The following is a 20,895-nucleotide window of genomic DNA, read 5'->3' on the forward strand; positions in this document are numbered from 1 at the left end:
TCAATTCACCGCTTCTTTGCGGTTCTAATGTATCAAAGAAATCCCTTTGCAACTTTGACAAATTGCAACGCGTGCCCATAATAATGAGTTTTCCTGCGTCTTCCCCTGTATTTTTATCCTCCTTGTCGGCCCTTCTTCTTAGGGCTAATGTACTTTTTAGCCTCTTTTTTTCTTCATCCTAGAAGAGAGCAAATATAAACAACGAATAAAAAATTTAGGCAATATACAATAAACCGGAGATTTAGTCCACCATATGTATCTGAGTTAAACCTCATTAGCAAACAAAAATACGACAAAATTGGTAGTAAGGAGAACAATTCATAAAGAGTATTCTTAAGTAGAACTCTCACGCGCTAAAGCGAGAACAAAATTGGTAAAACACTATATGAAAAACTAAATCAAGACTAGATAAGCGCAAGCGATGGGAGTGGCGGAGGTGGAGAAAGAGAGAGAGAGTTGGGTTTGGTTGAGAAGGAAGGAAAGAGGGAGAGGGAGAGGAGAAATTGCTCGTGAATGAGGACGATGAGAGAAAGAAACCAAATTACTTTTTGGGCCACATAACCTGTCGCCGCCCGAGCGTTAAGCTCGCTCAAGTTGGTTTTGTCCAGTAAATTCAAAAACATGCTTGTTTCCATATGTTGGAAAATTAGGCTAAATCTATGGTTGTGAGATGTATGGTAGTGCATACGACATCTCGACCACTCATACAAAAGGGTGCATGTGTATTTAATGGCAAAAGTACTGATCCAACGGCCCATATGACCTGCGCACCATACGACCTGCGCACTGAAGACATGCTCGGAAAATTAATCCATTCAAGTTTTCTTTACCTTTCACATTTGATGACCAACGGATTACTAATTACTGATCCTAGACAAATGACACGTCAGAAATGCTAACAATCAAAATTATCTGTACCCATCATCTCAAATCACCAAAAAAATCTAAAAACTAAAACTTTCACTTTAAAATTGCATATATACCTTGGGGAGTTTCAATCCTGGGGTATTCAACCATTTGAGGAGGAACCTCAGGCTCTTCTTCAACAGAGACGCCTTTATCTAGTGAGACTGAAAAGAAGAGAGTGAGTGAAGTGTGGAGATAAGGTAGTTGTGCTGTCAAAATGCACTTCAACTGTGTGTGCGGATCATTATTGAGGAGAACGAGAAAGAATTGTGGGTTACCTTGGAATAGTTTAGGGATAGAGTAGTTGAGGGAGGAGTTACTGGAAAGTTGAGTCGGCGAGGGAATTCTGAGTTTGAGAACGCAGGTTGTAATGCATTCGGGTCCTGTTACTGACGGACCCCATATTGTGTTGGGCAGACCCCAAAAAAACAATTATTACAAGTGTGCCATTGGTCCCTAAAAAAAACAATTACTATCATCATATCGTGGCGGGGGGGGATTCTGGAGCCGGAGAGAGAGAGAGAGATTGGGTGACGGGGGGGGGAGAGAGAGAAAGGAGAAAGGTTGGTTTTATTACAAGTTGGTTTTGTGCCATTGGTCACGACAAAATAACAAAATGTTTACTCATGGACTAGTATCTTTGCTAAGCGGTGGGGGTGGCGGAGTGGGAGAGGAAGATGGAGGAGTGGAGATGGAGAAGGAGGAGTGGAGATTTAGAGTGTGGAGGGAGAGGAAAAGGGATTTGAGAGAAAAAAAAAAGAAGGGAAGAGATGAGGATGAGGATGATGCAAAACCAAGGGAACCAGAGAAAAGTTGGTTTTGTCTCGCATAGCCCCCGCCAAAATCGTTCGCTCCGCTCACTCGATTAGCAACAACATCATATATTTTACGATGGCTTCTGCTTGGACGTTCAAAGCTACCGAAGATGGTGAAGCTCAAGATCATGCAATTCCCCCAATCGATTCTTCATTTGGTGTGGTAAGAGGGTCTAAAACCTCATTTAATTCCTCTATTACCTTCTATTTACTTGTGATGGCCAAATACAATATTCTTTAGAGCACATTTTATTTTCTGCTCCTTTTAATTTTCAAATAACCGTTGATTACATTCGACTAACAGATCACATGTCAGATCGTGAATCAAAGGAAACATATCGCACTTGATTGCAAATGCCTTAATACCCGTTGCCACAAACAACATTGCAATTGTTTTATGATACCACGTTATGGAGTTTATGAATATGGTGGAGTGCACAAGTTTTGGGTATGCTCCAACCCTCGCTGCAATGTATTCCAACAACTACCCGGTGAATTGGATGCTTGTTATTGTGGTGAAACAGATCACTGGATAGGCGTATGTCCTTACAAAGACATCCCCTATCCAAGTGGTTGTCAAGGGGAGAGGGAATTTACCGAGATGTTGCCAAACTTGGCTGGAAAAGGGCTCACCATGCTTAAATGTGAACTGTGGGCAGAGTGAGATGGTTGGGCGGTTGGAGAAGCTTAAGAACTTGTCATCCTTTGTTAATGTAAAAGTTGAGTGATAGAAAAGGTTTTTCAAATAACAATTTATTATGGATTCGGTTTCTTATGCATGTTCTTTAAATCGGATCATACGACAATGTAGTGTCGTTATACTGCAATGAAACGAGAACATAATCAATTTCTTTGTTTTTAGTAGTCCTAAATGAAATAGCCTAATCAATGAAGTACGTTTTTTATGCTCTTGACCCAATCAATTTCTGGTCAATATGTTGGTTTAGGTTTCAATTCAATATCGTCCACCTTATGTACCAAATTATTCATTTTAATTCATAGACATACAGAAAAGTACAATGTTTGGGGGGTATGTTTCAAAGAGTACAACACAAACTACAAAACATTCCGTAATCAAACTAGAAAACAAACTGCTCATAGAAGTATTCTGAAGTTTAAGCATTCCTCGAAATCAAGAACAATTTTCACAATCCACGTACTGAAGGAGCCTGCGAACAAGAATTGATGACCTGCAAATAATAATGTTGCCAACATGGATGGCTCTTTTAATTGCAGGCTGCCCAAAAGGGTGTTCTTTGAATATACTTTTGAACATTTCTCGATGTCGCTACTCCATCCAAATACATCCTAATATCACCCCATGTCCTAACTTAATTGTCGTTCTTATCACGGATGTCGTATGAAGTAGGGAAGATGGCGGTGTGTGCGGGGATTAAGCAATGCTTTATAAGGAGAATCATCGACGAGGAGACATTCGATTCATTGTACTCTCTCTTCTCCCAAGGAAGATTTGGGTCATCCTTATCCCAAAGTTTGACAAGTTCTTTCAACATCAAAGGCTTCTCATTGTTCTCAACAAAGTGTAAAACCCAAGTAGTAGAGCAATGGGATTGGTCCCAACAAAACAACAATTGGGACTTCATATAAGCCCATGGCAATATTGAGCACACCATCAAATTTCGTTTTGTCCTTGATGACCAAACACCAACATTGAACCTTTGAAAACAAAACTTCAGGAAATCAACACGGGGATGGCCTCTTACATATTGCCTTTCCATAAATGAACTTGTCAGCAATACAATTTGAAGGAAGGTCAAACTTGTTACCTATGTGAAGAAGCAAACCATTGACATCAAGAATGAGAAGTTTTACTGATCAGTGGTCTTTCAATGAGCAAGCCTTCCATATTCTCCGATTCGAGCTCTTTCTTTTTGGTGAGAAATTGTCTCTCGGTAATTCCACAATCAGCCTCACGCTTGTCAGCATCATCACCCTTTTCATCCACATCCATTCCCTTAACCGTTACAATATCAGCTTGTTGGCCCTGTTAATATTAGGTGAAAAAGATAGGTATATAATTAAGCTATATAATTAGGGCTTTATAATTAAATGTATTAATTAAAACTTATATAGTAGGAGCAATGTGAGGAGGACTTACATTCTTGATGTCAATGGTTTGCTTTTCCCACTCTTGCTGGTCCTTCTTTTTTAACTCTTCCTTGAACTTTTCATTTTCTTCTTTGCACAACAGAAGTTCTTGTTCGAGTGTGTTGACCTTCTCCCTCAACTCTTCCTTGAACTTTTCATTTTCTTCTTTGCACAACAGAAGGTCTTGTTCGAGTGTGTTGACCTTCTCCCTCAACTCTTCCTTCAACTTTTCATTTTCTTCTTTGCACAACAGAAGGTCTTGTTCGAGTGTGTTGACCTTCTTTTCCAACTCTTCCTTCAACTTTTCATTTTCTTCTTTGCACAAAAGAAGTTCTTGTTCAAGTGTGTTGACCTTCTCCCTCAACTCTTTCTTCAATTGTTCATTTTCTTCTTTGCACAACAGAAGGTCTTGTTCGAGTGCGTTGACCTTCTCCCTCAAATTTGGTTCTCGAGTCTTTATTGACATGGCCTCATCATCTTCAGTCATAGGCTGGACAATCATTTCTTGATCAGAGGGTACAACGCCACTGGATATGTTCTGCGGCAATGCTATTTCATCATCTGTTATACCTTCGACATCAACAATTACCTGATAAAGTTCAGCATCAACAATTAGTGTTTGAAATTTGGACCATGAACAATCAATGTTCATACTCTTATTGGACTATGAACATTCAGTGTTCATTCCTATTTGGGGGTATGAACAATGATTGTTCATAACCAGTTTAGTGGTATGAACAATATTTGTTCATAACTGTTTTTGGATATTAATAATACTAATACTATAGTATATTTATACACTAATACTATAGTGTGTATTTATACACTTCATATAGGTTGGATTTCCTGAGTAGACTCAGCAGCTCGGTTAATAGACAAACTGGGGCTTGAGCTTTGAGCTTGGCCGTCGAGTTCGTTCCTTTGTTTTGCTAAATGTATGTTTCTTCTTTTTGCTTGGTTTCCTGATGCTTTGAATGTGACATTCCTTATCTTGCTGTAATTGTCTGGCCTTGTATGCGACCCTTGATAAGAGTGGGTGAGGCTAAGTAATATGTAAGCCTGAGTGAGCGTCTATAAGCTGAAGGGTCCTCTATTTTAAAACGTATGAAGTGTCCTCTATTTTAGAGCTGAGGGACGTTAGTATGTTTCGTGCGTGCGTGGCACATGTAGGAATATGAACGGCTAGTCTCTTTTTGATGCAGGCATATTGGTATTTAACATTGCCCTTGAATCTTGGACGAGGATTGGGCTACCGCAGACTAAATCCCCACCAAAGTCGTACAAACTGTTTCAGTTTAGTGGTACTATTGCTATTATGTTCAGTATCTGGGGTGAGGAGAACAATGCTACTGAGAAATTAGAACTTAGGGTTCTACATGATTACCACAACAGGTTGTGGAGTGAACCGAGGATGTATTAGTTGGACAAATTGTATTCACTACATTACCTGTAGTAGCCATATTCAGGGATGCATCACATAAGTACTGGCCCAAGAGATAAGGCCCATACCATAGTATGTATTGGGCCCAGAGAATAGGCCCAGGACCATACTATGCCCCATGAGTAAAACCTAAGATAGGGATATAAAAAGAAAAGGAGGGAGGAAGAAAGAAGGGGGGCAATCAATGGAGGCATAGAAGGGTGAGGAGAGATAGGTGAACTACGGCGGCTTGATCCCGAGATGGGTACGTAGGCAACCGAATTGGTGCAGCCGATCCAAAATATAGAGTGAATTTGAATAAAGTTAGAGCATTATCGAGATTGGCGGTAATGTGGTTGTAACAAATGGCGCCGTCTGTGGGGACCCGATTTCAAACTTCTAGCCGTCAAGTTCTAATAACAGCTCACTACTATTCGAGCCGTCATGTCCAATATTCAGTGATCAAAACCCATCAAAACTAGCCCAAACACTCACCTGGGCGTGATGATCAGCAAAATCCACTACCCCATCTTCCGTTTCCATAATCAAAGCAGACATTTCATACCCATCTTCACTTTAAACCTTTTTAATAAATCCAAGCAATTTGTTTTAAACTGTGTTGGACCAGTTCGTCTTTATAGTGAGCCGGTTATGTCAATTTATGTGGAAACTGGTTGAGTTTATTTAGATGTATGGGGTGAACCTGAGATTATGAAGAAAATGGAAGTGAGATATCACGGAAAAGCGGTGGTGAAAGGGTCGTTAGTGGCCGACGGTGGGTTTAAGTCAAGTCAAAGCGGAATTGGGGCTTATGTTTTCGGTGTGAGCGATTGGGTACCGCCTTCGGTGTCGTATAAGATTGAGGCATAATTGAGTTTGGAGCCTGAGAAGAGTATTGTTGGGAATTTTGGGATGTATTGAGTTTGGAGTGAAGCATATGGGTGATCTAGACATTAAACCATTTCGAATAGCACGTTATCGAAAATATCCTTCTAATATTGCTGATGACAAAGCAGCTCAACTTTGTTCTTTATGGCAAGCTCGTTTGGGAGACTCTAATTGGTATCCGTTTAAAGTTGTTCACTGCGGTACGGATGAGGAAGAGGAACATGAGTTAGTAATCGATGAAGAGGATAAGAAGCTGAATGGTCTCAACGAAGATTTTGGCTCTGAGGTCTACGAAATCGGGTGTACTTCTCTGAAGGAGCTGAATGAATGTAATCCTAGTGGTCATTATGTGGTAGAGGAGCTATGGAACTTCAAGGAAAACCATGAAGTCATTGCTACATATGATATCCCAAACTTTATAAAAAATGTTATAAGAGAATGTTTGAAAAACAAAAGTTTGTGCAAAACGTGATTAAAAACATTTGTCAGAGATTAAGATGTGTATTGGACTCTGGGTTGCTCGTTCCATTGCCAATTCACTAAATTAATGCAAGTTCAAACAAGTGCCAAAATTATCTATAAAAACAGGATTCAGAGTACACTGCAGAGCATCATAAACATACTCTGACTTATGTTTACAAGAGAAAAAAAAATCTCTTTGCATTTACTGTATGACAGGAAAATCCTTGCTAGTTCGCCAGTCCTGAATTCTTATTACGAATTAAGATAGCTTGTTCTAGAACCCATGGGTCCCTCGTTCACTTTGTCTTTGTAAAAGGCATTTGGTGTTCTTTTGTCACAACACAAGTGATAAAGCTCACCGCCTGAACCTCGATACGCCTTTGGTTCCTACCTTAAACCGACAAAGCACTTACCATATTCTTGCATTCTAATGCTATTTACAGAGCACTTAACAAAAACTAGTTAATACCATTTCTGACATATTCTAATACATTCTGCAATTTATGACAGTATATACACATACACAAAATAGATATTAAAGCCAAAAACCCGTCAAGACAAGGATAGTTCTTGAAAGGTCTAAATCCATAACATTTTTGGAACCCTTTTATACCACTTCACGATCCTTGGTTCGATTATAGTTGCCCAATCCCAAGCTTCGTCCATGCAAATGACTCCCACCACGGAGCAAGTGGCAGAATAGGACTATCATCTTCAAGCACGAAGTTTCACAAAATGTGTGCCTCCTCCAATGTGGCCTATTGCCGCTTATCCGGACACGAGTTGGATCGAGGGAGCAGTCCACAAAGGAAAGTATGACATACATTCTTTCTCTCCAATGATGACAAGGACACACTGAAAAGTATTAGCGGCTAAAAATCCCATTGAGGGAAGTTCAAACCATTCTTTAGGGTTCATCGTATATGGAACTGTACATCGTAGATTTGTCTTGATCGCTTCTTTTTGTTCTTCTCCACCCATCATTGAAGTATAATTTGCCTCATGGGAAATCAACTTTGTCAACATAAGAGCCCTCACAGTAATCCATGCATCACCTCCATTAGACCCTAAGCATTGTGCAATCGCGCTAAATCCACAATGTCCATTCGGTTCAACATCTTGCCAATCCACAATGAAGTCTCGTCTCAATGGATTTAAGTCACATAGCCCATCATCCCAATTAGACCCAATTTCAGGTAAATATACAAACACTTGAATATGAGTTCTTCTTGGTTTTCTTTTACATGGTACCAACTTCTTGGCTTTACTATTCTTGCTTTCTTGAGTTACAATTTGTTCCTCAATTGTTTGTGCATACTCGAAAGCTGAAGGCTCTCTCTTTGTGTCCCTTTTATCTTTACAAGTCTTCACACCAATTTTTATTCCAGGTGGCCTACCCCTCACATTGGTGTTGACCCGAGGCTCTCGCCTAAAAGTTGCCTTTGGATCACCTAGTTCTACACACTTTTTCAGCATCAAAACCTTTTGTTCATCTGAGAGCGACTGAAACTTCTTCTGAATCTGTGCAAGCTCGGGCTGAATATCAAAGGACCCATTAGGAAGATCAATCGGAGTGCTACTAAGTTGTCTCCACCTAGGGTGTATCAAAGATAAGGGGATGCTTCCCTACCAATTAGAACAATTTCACATAACTCATGCGCACAAGGAAGCCCATACATACTCTTGTAAACACAACGACAACGAATTTCATCTGTCCCAACTCTAACAGACCTTATTAGCTCTTTTGCTATCAAATCCAATGCATCTCTAGAAATGTACCCTCTAAGTTGCACATATGTGTTTTGTTTGTAACGATGATCCCAGAGATTCAAGCTCCTATTAAAAGAACTTTCAATTTCTGTCACTTGGTTTGTCAGGAGATTATTAATCAAATTAAAGTTTTGGCAGAAGTTATCATTATTGCTAGAACGCAAATGCCTCTTCAAAGAGGAATGCATACTTTCAATTCGGTTACTGCTCCAATGAGATATGAACATCCATTGTTCATAGCTCCAATGGGGATGAACACGCTTTGTTCATACCCTAGTAGGTATCAGTTGGTATGAACAATCATTGCTCATACTTTACAATAGGTATGAACTGCCGCAATATCCCTAGCTCGGTGCCACCAAACGATCCAACGTTCTTACAACAAGAGGGTCGTCCCAAGATCTTTCCAAGCTGGCGACCTACTCCTTAAAAACACTTTAGCACCAGCCAAGCTCGACCCAACATGGGAGGACCCCTACATTATTGACAAAGTCGTTCGAAATGGCGCATATTGGATCAAAACCCAGCTCGGTGATAGGCTTCCCCGACCTTGGAATACAGCTCTCTCCTCAAACGCTTTTATCAATAAGTTTTTTCTCCAAGTACATAAGTCGATATGAATGAAATCTCATCAACATTTTATGTGCAGCTATCATTTTTTTTTTTCTTTTACATGAGCACCTTGCATTTCACACTACGCAGCCGGCTTAAGACATCACAATGTCGGTCGGATACCAAAGATGGAGTTCAAATGACTAAACAACAACAACCACGCAGTGGTTAAGCTCAATCAATTCAAATCAAGGTCCCCCAAAAGGACCCTAAACCAAACGACATGGCCACACCGTCTGGACTAAATCTCAAACGATGTGTCCAGGTCGTTTGGACTAAGTCCCAAACGACTTGTCCCACCGTTTGGGACATAGTCCAAAAACGACCGACCACACCGGTTAAGAGCCCAAAAAACATAACTTTATATTTTTTTCAAAGTTCAAATCCTAAACGACATGGCCACACCGTCTGGACTAAATCTCAAACGATGTGGCCATGTGGTTTGGGATTTAGACTTAGTCCAAACGGTGTGGCCATATCATTGGGGATTTTACTAAGTCCAAACGGTGTGGCCATTTTTTTCAAAGTCCAAATCCCAAACGACATGGCCACACTATCTGGACTGAGTCCAAAACAATGTGGCCATGTCGTTTGGGATTTGGACTTTGAAAAAATATAAAGTTCTGTTTTTTGGGCTCATTACCGGTGTGGCCGGGTCGTTTTGACTAAGTCCCAAACGGTGTGGCCAAGTCGTTTGGGACTTAGTCCAAATGACCTAGACGAGTCGTTTAAGTTTAGAGCCTTAAGTTTGGGGTTTCGAATTCAATTTTTTGGGGACCAATGGCATACTTTTAATAATTGTTTTTTTTAGATTTTTTGGGACCAATGGCACACTTGTAATAATAGTTTTTTTTGTGAGAGTCTGCCCAACACAAATTGGGGTCCGTCAGTAACAAATACCTATATTCTCTCAAGATGTTCTCTCAATGCCTAGAAGTTTTCTGCATTTATTAATATTTGAGCATGTCTTCTAACTCAACCGTTAGTCTAAACGACCTGTCCGGGTCGTTTGGACTAAGTCCCAAACGACTTGGCCACACCGTTTGGGACTTATTCCAAATGACCTAGCCGGGTCGTTTAAGTTTGGTTTTCGAATTCAACTTTTTTTGGACTAATGGCATACTTGTAATAATTGTTTTTTTTAGATTTTTTGAAACCAATGGCATACTTGTAATAATAGTTTTTTCTTTGGGAGTCTGCCCAACACAAATTGGGGTATGTCAGTAACAAATACCTAAACTTATCTGTCCTATCCATTCCCGTGGCGTGTTCAGGAAGCTCTCATTTGATATTTGAATCTAACAACCTATTTAACACAAAAACCGATGCTTCTTTTTTAAGCCTAGAGGATGGCATACTCAATGGCTCCCTATCCCCTTAAAAGTAGAGCTAAAGTCAACAGATTTTACTCTTTATCATTAATTTCCTCTGTATATGACTCCTGTATATATACCGTCTTAGAGCATGTATTCAGTGCGCAGGATGTATGGTGCGCGGGCCCCAAGAGACCATAGATGCAATGATTTTACTCTCTATCTTTATTTGTCGAGCATTATTTGTCAGGGATCATATAGCCTAGGTGTAATTGTTTGAACCACTCACCGTTTTGATCAGACACATCAGACATGTTACTCAGCTCTTCCATTTAACTCATCAGACGCATAAACCAGCATTTGCGGTGTGGATCACATATGTTGAAATTCTTACGTTCGGGCGCTAAAGAGTCGAACAGAGCCAAATGTGAGATTGGAGTTTGGGGTATGACACTGTTGGTGCCATACACGTACCAATGTATCTGTTCCGCATGCAGTAGAGTTCCGAATATGAAAAAGTCAATGTATTATGTCACAGGGAGTGACATAAATTTGACGTATGACATATATTATGTTATAGTCCTTCACTGCCGCGAAATATGACGATATATCATATATGCCTGTTTTTTAGCAAACCAAGATCGATATTTTACGAATTATTGCCTCGTATGGCCATAGTTCATGACTATGAACATTGATTGTTAATAGTACACTCATTGGACTATGAATAGCTATGAACAATGAGTGTTCATAGCTACCGAACTATAAACAATCATTGTTCATAGTCCAATTGTGATATGAACAAAGAATGTTCATAGCTCATGACTATGAACAATCATTGTTCATAGTCCAATAAGGCCACAAAGAATATTCTAGGGCTGGTCATCGAGCTACCGAAAACCGAAGTCGAGTTTTGCTATCTTTGAAGCTCGACTCACACATGCGAAGCTTGATTTCGAATTAGACTTCGAGCTTAATATTGAAGCTTTCATTTCGTCCAATGCTACTAATAGCTCGAGCTCAACACGGCTCCCGGCTCGACTCGTTTTGCACTTGGAGCTCGATGACATACTTTCTCCAATTCCATCTTTTCCTTCTTAGATTGCCTCGTTCATAGTCTACTTGATAGAAGGGTATGTAATTGAACAGGCCAAAATAATTGCCGAGATATCGCCGAGATATATATATCATTTTTTGGGTACACCGAGATGGAAATACCCGATATATCTCAACCGAATATTGAATCTATTTTTTCCCGATATATTTCGCAATTTCAAATATAACGATATATATCGACCGATATATACGATATAAAATTTTGACTTTGACAGATATTGTTGACTTTGACCGAATATTGTTGACTTTGACTGATATATTGACTGTATTTCCGATATAATAGACAATATATCCGATACATCGACATACAAAACAAAATTTTGACTGGTCAACAAAAGCCAAAAATGAATATCTCGGATATTTCCGATATATATAGGTTTTTTGGTACATCGAGATATTCACCGAATTCGATATTTTGGTCCTTGGTATAGGGCTATAGGCTATAGATAGGTATATAGGCCCTAAAACCGAAAACCTAGCATATAATTTTTTTGTGCGGGGATCTCGAATTATACACACGATTACTTACGGAAATGAATTTATCAATTGAATTTTGTCATGTATGTATAATTTTGAAGGAATGCATGTATGTCGTAACTTGAGATAATGCCTGTGGTCCTCTTGCTTAGTCGCTTTATGAATTGATTTAATCTAAAGAAATGGTCACTCAATTTTGACTAGTCTCTTGAGTATCTATTTTGCCATCACCAACATATTACAAACTAAACTATGCTAAGAGTAGGGCATTCATATATATACGATTTCAACTAGGAAGAGAGTGTATGTCAAAAGGTTTGGCATTTTGGGTGCATGTTTGGTTAGGGCGTGGTAAGTGGTTCTAGTTAAGCTGACATATATGCAGACAATAGGGAGTATGTAATTGGACATGTAATCATTACAATCAAAATTATAGAATGATATGCTACTGATGGGCACCAAATGATCTACTGACCTAGTAAACATATGCTAAGACCATGTGGGAAGTACTTTAGATGAGATTGTTTGCTGGCACATTTTCCTTCATTTAGATCAGTGTAATAAAGTTAGATCGTGCAACCGTTAGCATTGCATCAGTACCAACACAAACACTTCCCATCAACTTTGTTCTTCTTCGCGCCTAGCATTAAAGGCCACATCCATTCACAAACTTCTCACAACGGATTTGCCCCTTGGGGTGAAGAATCATCATCTGAACCATACAAATCTTTGTAAAAAGCCAAAAAACAATTATTAGTTGGCTCTTATTAGTTAGTTTGTTGCTGGAACTGCATATCTTTTCAGGGGTCATTCGGTGCTTTAGTTAGTTTTTTGCCTATAAATGGTATTTGTTACTGGGCTCTTGTTACTGACGGACCCCAATTTGTGTTGGGCAAACTCCCAAAAAAAACAATTATTACAAGTGTGCCATTGGTCTCAAAATATCTTTTAAAAAAACAACTATTACAAGTATGCCATTGGTCCTAAAAAAGTTGAATTCGAAAACCCCAAACTTAAACGACCCGGATAGGTCGTTTGGATTAAGTCCCAAACGACTTGGCCACACCATTTGGGAGTTAGTCCAAACGATGTGCCCACACCGGTCAAGAGCCCAAAAAACAGAACTTTATATTTTTCAAAATTCAAATCCCAAACGACATGGCCACACCGTCTGGATTGATCAAAACGATGTGGCCATGTCGTTTGGGATTTGGACTTAGAAAACGTTGGGACAACTGGACAAGAGTGATGATCCATTTTGTCCATGTTGCTGAAAATGTCAATTTTGTTAAGGATAATTTCATGAAGATTTGATTACTCATTAGGGGCTTTGGTTTTTATGACTATGTAATTATTGGAAGATACTCATGACTTAATGAAGTTAGAATTTATTTTGGATTTGTTACTTCTTGTTGTTATGTTCTCTCTCAAAAGACCTCAAAGAAACCATCTAAAAGTTTTCTCTAACTCTCTCACAAAGGAAAGAAAATGTCATATCTAACTCTCTCACAACGAAAAAGTCATTTTTTCACTCTCTCTCTCTCTCTTAAATTAGATGCCATTACATGAGATTTCATTGCTTTCTTTTTGGATTCCACTCTTTTTTTTGAATTTCCTAAGAATCATATGAAAGCGAAAATTTGAACCAACTAACAAAATCCATATTCAACCAAATACTATATTTTGGAATTATTTATAGTTATTTATAAGTTGAAGTTACACACTTATCCCAAAAAGCTAGGTGCCTAAGTATCATCCAAAATAGATCATCATATTTATCCATCACTATCCAAAATGCTATTGTGTTAGCTATTGTATTGGACTCCACCCTACTAGAAAATTTTCCTAACTTCGTACCATTCATTGGCGTGTGCAACATTCATTCCTCCAAGGCTCCAAGGGAGCCATAAAATCTCAAAACTCACAAAGCATTATCGTAGTAAAGTATGTGATTAAAATTCACTAAAAATTAGTATAGACAATGCAAATGTATATATATCATTCTGTTTGACATACATGATAGTATGTCATCGAATAGTCATCCAAGAAAGTATGTCATAAGTAACACCTTTAGAAGGTACTATGTTTCATAACGTTATATGTGATTATAAAGAACATACATAGTATTACATACCCAATTGATGCGAATGTATTATGTAAAAATAATTAATGGGCGATAATTAAGAGGATAATTAATTGTTAGATCTTAATTGTCTGTAGTTTATATGGGCTTATAAATAAGAGTAATACTTCGTCACACTCGAACTATGATCAATCACTTTGTTCATAGTCCAATTGTGATATGAACAAAGAATGTTCATAGCTCATAATATGATTAACTCTTAATATCACTGTTCATAGTCCAATTGTGGTAACTTTAATATGATTAACTCAAAACCAAAATTGAAAACTCTAATACAGACTACCAGCCTTTATATAGGCGAGAAATACCCGATTACCACAAAACTTGAAAATTTTCAAAATGGAAAGTTTTGGGATAATACATATTAAGAAACTACTAATCAAAATATAACTAACATAGCGGTGGCCAAATAAAAACGGACTCTCCTATCAAAAGATATAGCAAAACAAAACTTTCCTAAAGCGGCAAAAGCGTGATTTTGAATGCCTAAACGAACGATGGATTTAAAGGCCGAGAGGGTGGTGCCCACGGCAAAGCAGTGGGTTATGCTTATTTTGACGTTTCTGATCAAATATGGCCGCGTCCATGTCTTTCCGACTTTGTTGCCCGCTTTTCCAGTTCATTGACATATGCCAAGTTCATTGACATATGCATTGGCAACATCTTGCGCATCACATATGCCAAGTTCAATGACATATGCATTGGCTAATGCATCATCAATGGTTGTTCACATGAACAATGAGTGTTCATAGGTCATGTTAAGATATGAACAATGAGTGTTCATAGCTCATATTGGGGTTTGAACAGTGATTGTTCATACCCCAAATAGGTATGAACAACCACAGCATAATCACTTTCATATATCAAGTAGAGGGTCAGGAAAAATACCAAAATGCACAAAGCATGTGCACCCTTCTAACACATATCATAGATTATGTATTAACCTACAAACCAAGCAACCTAGCAACCAAAAATACTTACATTTCACAAATTACGTCTTATTTTTCTCTTGGACAATTTCTCGAGTCTTATTTTCCACAGTTTCTACACATTCTTCCTGGATTGTTTAGGGCTATTTCTCTGGGGGATTTCCATCTCTCTGCTTTCTTCTTCCTCCCTTTTGTTTGAGAAATGTTGGGATTCAAAATCAATATCTGAAATAAAGATTTGGAAGTCAAAATATATTATATATATATATATATTTTTATCAAATTAAACATTATAATAAATCAAATAACATTAAACACTAAACCTATATCAAATTAAACATTAATATCACAATCATAACCTATATCAAAGAAAGACTCTTCAACTTCATTATCTTCGTCTCCTTCGTTGGAAGTTATATTCAATGTTGAGACATGCTTAGCCATTTCATCCATCTTTTCTATAAAATATGAATAAGCCTCAACACTACTCCCCGTATCGTAAGCCACTTGAGAAGCAACCTTGATACAATGAGCCACTCTCAAAAGTTCATGGTTTTCATGGTCGACCACTAATCCAGTATGAAACTCCGCTCTATACGTGTGTGCCTTTTGCATCCACCGCTTCAAAAGAAAATGCCTTGGAATCTCTTCGATTTTCGCTTATTTGAAAAATCTTTAACATGTGACCACAAAGTAACCCCATAAACTGAAAATACTTACATTCACAGTCTCCTTCTAAGGTTCCTCTATTGAAACTCACTTTCCAAACGGACTTCTTCTGCAGGTCTCTGAATTTCACTATGTAGCTTCCGGTTCCATTGTTGACAATCTCGTCCCCATCAATTTTGTACTCCATCTTTGCCTTCTCTAATTGCTCCTTAAATATATTGAATGCATTAATCGTATAGACCTTCGCAGCATGCATAAGGAGGAAAGCATCTTTAGCCACAATTCGTGAACTATGCTCAGTGCGGTAATCAGCATCTCTTTCATTCCTAGCAATCAAAGCCAAAGATCTCTCATTACCATGTACAAACTCCATCAGCATAGTGCTCGAATTTATGAATTGGTCGTAACGAGAATTCATCAATTCACTCCTCCCAGTCGTATGCATACCAACAAAAAATGTGTCACTGAGATAACAAGGAACCCATTTCTCCCACATATTATACATTTCTGTCAACCAAGGATTTGCAGACAACTCATTCTTCTCTATTATTGTACACCATCTTCTTTCAAAACCAGCAATCTTATACGAGGAGAGACCCTAGCAAAAGGCCAGAAGCAATGGTGGGAGAATAGACCCAATTTTGTTTATAGGTTAGAGAATCAACACTCTACTTATTTCAGATTTATTTCTTAAAAATTTAGGAAATGTATGTTGGAGTGGTCTACCCAGGGCCCTCACAAAATGTATACTGTTTTTTCTTTGCTATCTAATACAATTACCCTTTAGCAAAAAAAAATACGAGGAGAGAAATAGTGTTATTCAGGTCAGTTACCAGTGTCTCAATTTTAGTAAAGGATAGCTTCTCTTGAAATTTCTGCATAATATGCCAAAGACGATGCGATGGCGAAAGTATCGGGGAACACTTTTGCAATGGCTGCAGTCATCGCTCTATCCTGGTAAGTGATGATTGCAGTTGGCGCACGACCACCCATGGCTGCAAGCCAGGCCTTAAACAACCATATGAATGTATCTTATGTCTCATCAAGTAATAGCGCGCAACCAAATAACTGAATCGACTGCATGCTGATTGACTCCAGTAAAAGGGGCAAAAGGCATAGAGTATGCATTAAATGCGTTATGTGGTATCAAAAGAGACAACATCCCGAAATACTCATACTAGCTGCATTTTCGAGACCTCCCATCAACCCGAGAAAAAGTTTATTGCAGTCCCATTTTGATCTAGATCAATAGCGTAAAGTAAAACGGGGATTCTCGGCACTCTTACGCATAAAATATTTAAGCACGGCAGTTGCATCACCTTCTTTAGGCATCTTTCTAGTCAAACCATAATGATGGTTCCAGCAATCCTTATTTGTAATGCTAACCCAACTTCTTCCCCACTAAAACAGTTGCAACTTTACCGAGGGTAAACCGTGTTCACCAAAAATCCTAGCTCATGCGTAGTAAAGTATGTCATTAAAAACGCTTCACTAAAAATTAGTATAAACAAATAATTGTCTATATCATTATGTGAATAGTCCATAGCCAAGAAAGTATGTCATAAGTAACACCTTACCAAGGTACTATGTAAAAATAACGATGTATGTGATTATAAATAACATACATAGTATAGTATGTCATGGAAAATATCATTGCATACCGTCATACATAACAAAGTACATACCCAACGCGGTACGAATGTATTATGTAAAAATAATTGTAAATCTGCTTTTAATTAACATACATAGTATAGTATGTTATGCAAAATTTCATAGAGTACAAAGTACGTGGTCTACTACCCGGTACATAAGAATTAATGATAGTTTTATAAACAGAAAGTATATCATACTTTATGCCAAATATATGCAACTAGAAATGGCATTGTGGAAGCATGCGACATATGCAGTGAGATGTCAACGATTGGAGTTTTTACCTTGCGAAAGTATGTCACTTAAAGTAAGTGACATACCGACCATCGATTTTGTAAGAAGTGACATAACATATAAGTATGACGTTTATAGTGTCATATCTACTCATGCAGAGCTTATATACGACATTATATGGACGACACTGAATAAGCTATGCACAACACTATATAACAAAGAAAGTTTATATACGACAATGTATAAGCTGTCCAACAAGAGTATGAACATTCGTTGTTCATAGTCCGACAAGAGTATGAACATTCATTGTTCATAGTCCAACAAAAGTATGAACATTCATTGTTCATAATTCAATGGTATGAACACTGAATGTTCATAGTTCAACAAGAGTATGAACATTAAGTGTTCATAGTCCACTAGGAGTATGAACACTGAATGTTCATGGGTCAATTTGAGATACCCCCCTGTTTGAGCCACTAGGAGTATGAACACTTAAAGTCCACTATGTAGTATGGAGGACAATAGAGTAGCATTGAAGATAAGATAAGATAAGGGTATAAAATATATTTTGACCAGTTATAAAATTTTGGCAGAGAACAACAAATTCTAAGAACATTCAACTAGTATAATGGATGGCGTGGGGGGGAGTGAGTGAGCTTGGGAGAGAGAGAGTTGGGTGAAGGAGAAAGGGTATTGGGGCGAAGAAAAAAGAGAGAAGTTGAGGACAGAGAGACAGAAACCAACCAACTTGGTTTTGTCCAAGACCCCCCTACGCCAAGATCGTTAAGCTCCATTTCACTCGACAAGCATGAAAAATGTCATAACTAAAGCAAAATGAAAGAGAGATGAACCTACTCTAAGCCTATGATGGTTGGCAATGAAATTTCTAGTGGAGGAGTTGTCAACAATGGGAATTGGTGGCACCGTTACATTTTCTTTTTCGGGTTTGGGTGCTTGATCCTCACCGTGTTAGGTGGAGGCATGTTTAAAATGACGGTTTAGAACATTGATAGTTAGGGTTTAATGATAATTGTAATCTCCATGAAGTCATTGCTTACACATATGATATCCCAAACTTTATAAAAATGTTATAAGAGAATGTTTGAAAAACAAAAGTTTGTGCAAAAGCGTGATTAAGAAACATTTGTCGAGATTAAGATGTGTATTGGACTCGGGTTGCTTTCGTTCCATTGCCAATTCACTAAATTAATGCAAGTTCAAACAAGTGCTAAAATTAGCTATAAAAACAGGATTCATAGTACACTGCAGAGCATCATAAACATACTCTGACTTGTGTTTACAAGAGAAAAAAAAAATCTCTTTGCATTTACTGTATGACAGGAATATCCTTGCTAGTTCGCCAGTCCTGAATTCTTATTACTTAATTAAGATAGCTTGTTCTAGAACCCATCGGGTCCCTTGTTCACTTTTGTCTAAAGGTAAAAGCTGGTGTTCTTTTGTCACAACACAAGTGATAAAGCTCGCCTTGAAGCTCGATCGCCTTTGGTTCCTACCTTAAACCAACAAAGCACTTACCATATTCTTGCATTTTAATGCTATTTCTGAGCACTTAACAAAAACTAGTTAATATCATTTTCGACATATTCTAATACATTCTGCAATTTATGACAGTATATACACATACACAAAATAGATATTAAAGCCAAAAAACCCTGTCAGTACAAGGATAGTTACGAAAGGTCTAAATCCATAACATTTTTTGGAACCCTTTTATACCACTTCACGATCCTTGGTTCGATTATAGTTGCCCAATCCCAAGCTTCTGTCCATGCAAATGACTCCCACCCTGGAGCAAGTGGCGGAATAGGACTATCATCTTCAAGCACGAGTTTCACAAAATGTGTGCCTCCTCCAATGTGGCCTATTGCCGCTATCTAGACACGAGTTGGATCAGGAGCAGTCCACAAAGGAAAGTATGACATACATTCTTTCTCTCCAATGACGACAAGGACATACTGAAAAGTATTAGCGGCTAAAAATCCCATTGAAGGAAGTTCAAACCATTCTTTGGGGTTCATCGTATATGGAACTGTACATCGTAGATTTGTCTTCATCGCTTCTTTTCGTTCTTCTCCACCCATCATTGAAGTATAATCTGCCTCATGAGAAATCAACTCTGTCAACATAAGAGCCCTCACAGTAATCCATGCAACACCTCCATTAGACCCTAAGCATCGTGCAATCGCGCAAAATCCACAATGTCCATTCGGTTCAACATCTTGCCAATCCACAATGAAGTCTCGTATCAATGGATTTAAGTCATGTAGCCCATCATCCCATTTAGACCCAATTTCAGGTAAATCTACAAACACTTGAATATGAGTTCTTCTTGGTTTTCTTTTGCATGGTACCAACTTCTTGACTTTACTATTCTTGCTTTCTTGAGTTACAATTTGTTCCTCATTTGTTTGTGCATACTTCGAAAGCTGAAGGGCTCTCTCTTTGTGTCCCTTTTATCTTTACAAGTCTTCACACCAATTTTTATTCGGTGGCCTACCCTCACATTGGTGTTGACCGAGGCTCTTCGCCTGAAAGTTGCCTTTGGATCACCTAGTTCTACACACTTTTTCAGCATCAAAACCTTTTGTTCATCTGAGAGCGGTGAAACTTCTTCTGAATCTGTGCAAGCTCGGGCTGAATATCAAAGGACCCATTAGGAAGATCAATCGGAGTGCTACTAAGTTGTCTCCACCTAGGGTGTATCAAAGATAAGGGGATGCTTCCCCTACTAATTAGAACAATTTCACATTACTCATGCGCACAAGGAAGCCCATACATACTCTTGTAAAACACAACGACAACTTGAATTTCATCGTCCAACTCTAACGGACCTTATTAGCTCTTTTGCTATCAAATCCAATGCATCTCTAGAAATGTACCCTCTAAGTTGCACATATGTGTTTTGTTTTAACGATGATCCCGAGATTCAAGCTCCTATTAAAAGAACTTTCAATTTTACGTCACTTGGTTTGTCGGAGATTATTAATCAAATTAAAGTTTTGAGAAGTTACCATTATTGCTAGAGCGCAAATGCCTCTTCAAAGAGGAATGCATACTTTCAATTCGATTCTTGCTTTCAAGTACCAAAATGCATATGGAGATCTATCCAAGCCGAGACAAACCTTTCTTTGTAATTGAAAGCCACTGGTCTTCTATGTATTCCACAACACCATAATGATCTCCGTACTCAAGTTTAAAACAACGTAGGTGTTCCAAGTACTCAACTTCAAGACGTTTTGTTATCAACGCTTTTGAACATAAACATAAATTGTTCATACTCAAAAAAATTCTCAAATATTTTTTTGGCCTTTGTCTCGATGTTCCCGATATCTTTGCCACGACCTATAAGATGCTTCCCAAT

At 38.3% G+C, this 20,895-nt stretch overlaps 1 protein-coding gene across 1 annotated transcript; it reads left to right on the forward strand.

The window, feature by feature from the left end:
- The first annotated feature begins 6,187 nt into the window (after window positions 1–6,187).
- Window positions 6,188–6,610, forward strand: LOC147474574 (factor of DNA methylation 4-like). Its single transcript, XM_086585119.1, has one exon. It carries the CDS (start codon window positions 6,188–6,190, stop codon window positions 6,608–6,610), a length of 423 nt encoding a protein of 140 aa, XP_086441245.1.
- Window positions 6,611–20,895: the final 14,285 nt, after the last annotated feature.

Source organism: Coptis chinensis, chromosome 9, assembly GCF_015680905.1.
Source record: "Coptis chinensis isolate HL-2020 chromosome 9, ASM1568090v1, whole genome shotgun sequence".
NCBI lineage: Eukaryota > Viridiplantae > Streptophyta > Magnoliopsida > Ranunculales > Ranunculaceae > Coptis > Coptis chinensis.

Excerpts from the sequence above, each read along its gene's own strand:
- LOC147474574 (XM_086585119.1), top strand. The coding sequence starts at position 6,188 with ATGGGTGATCTAGACATTAAACCATTTCGAATAGCACGTTATCGAAAA.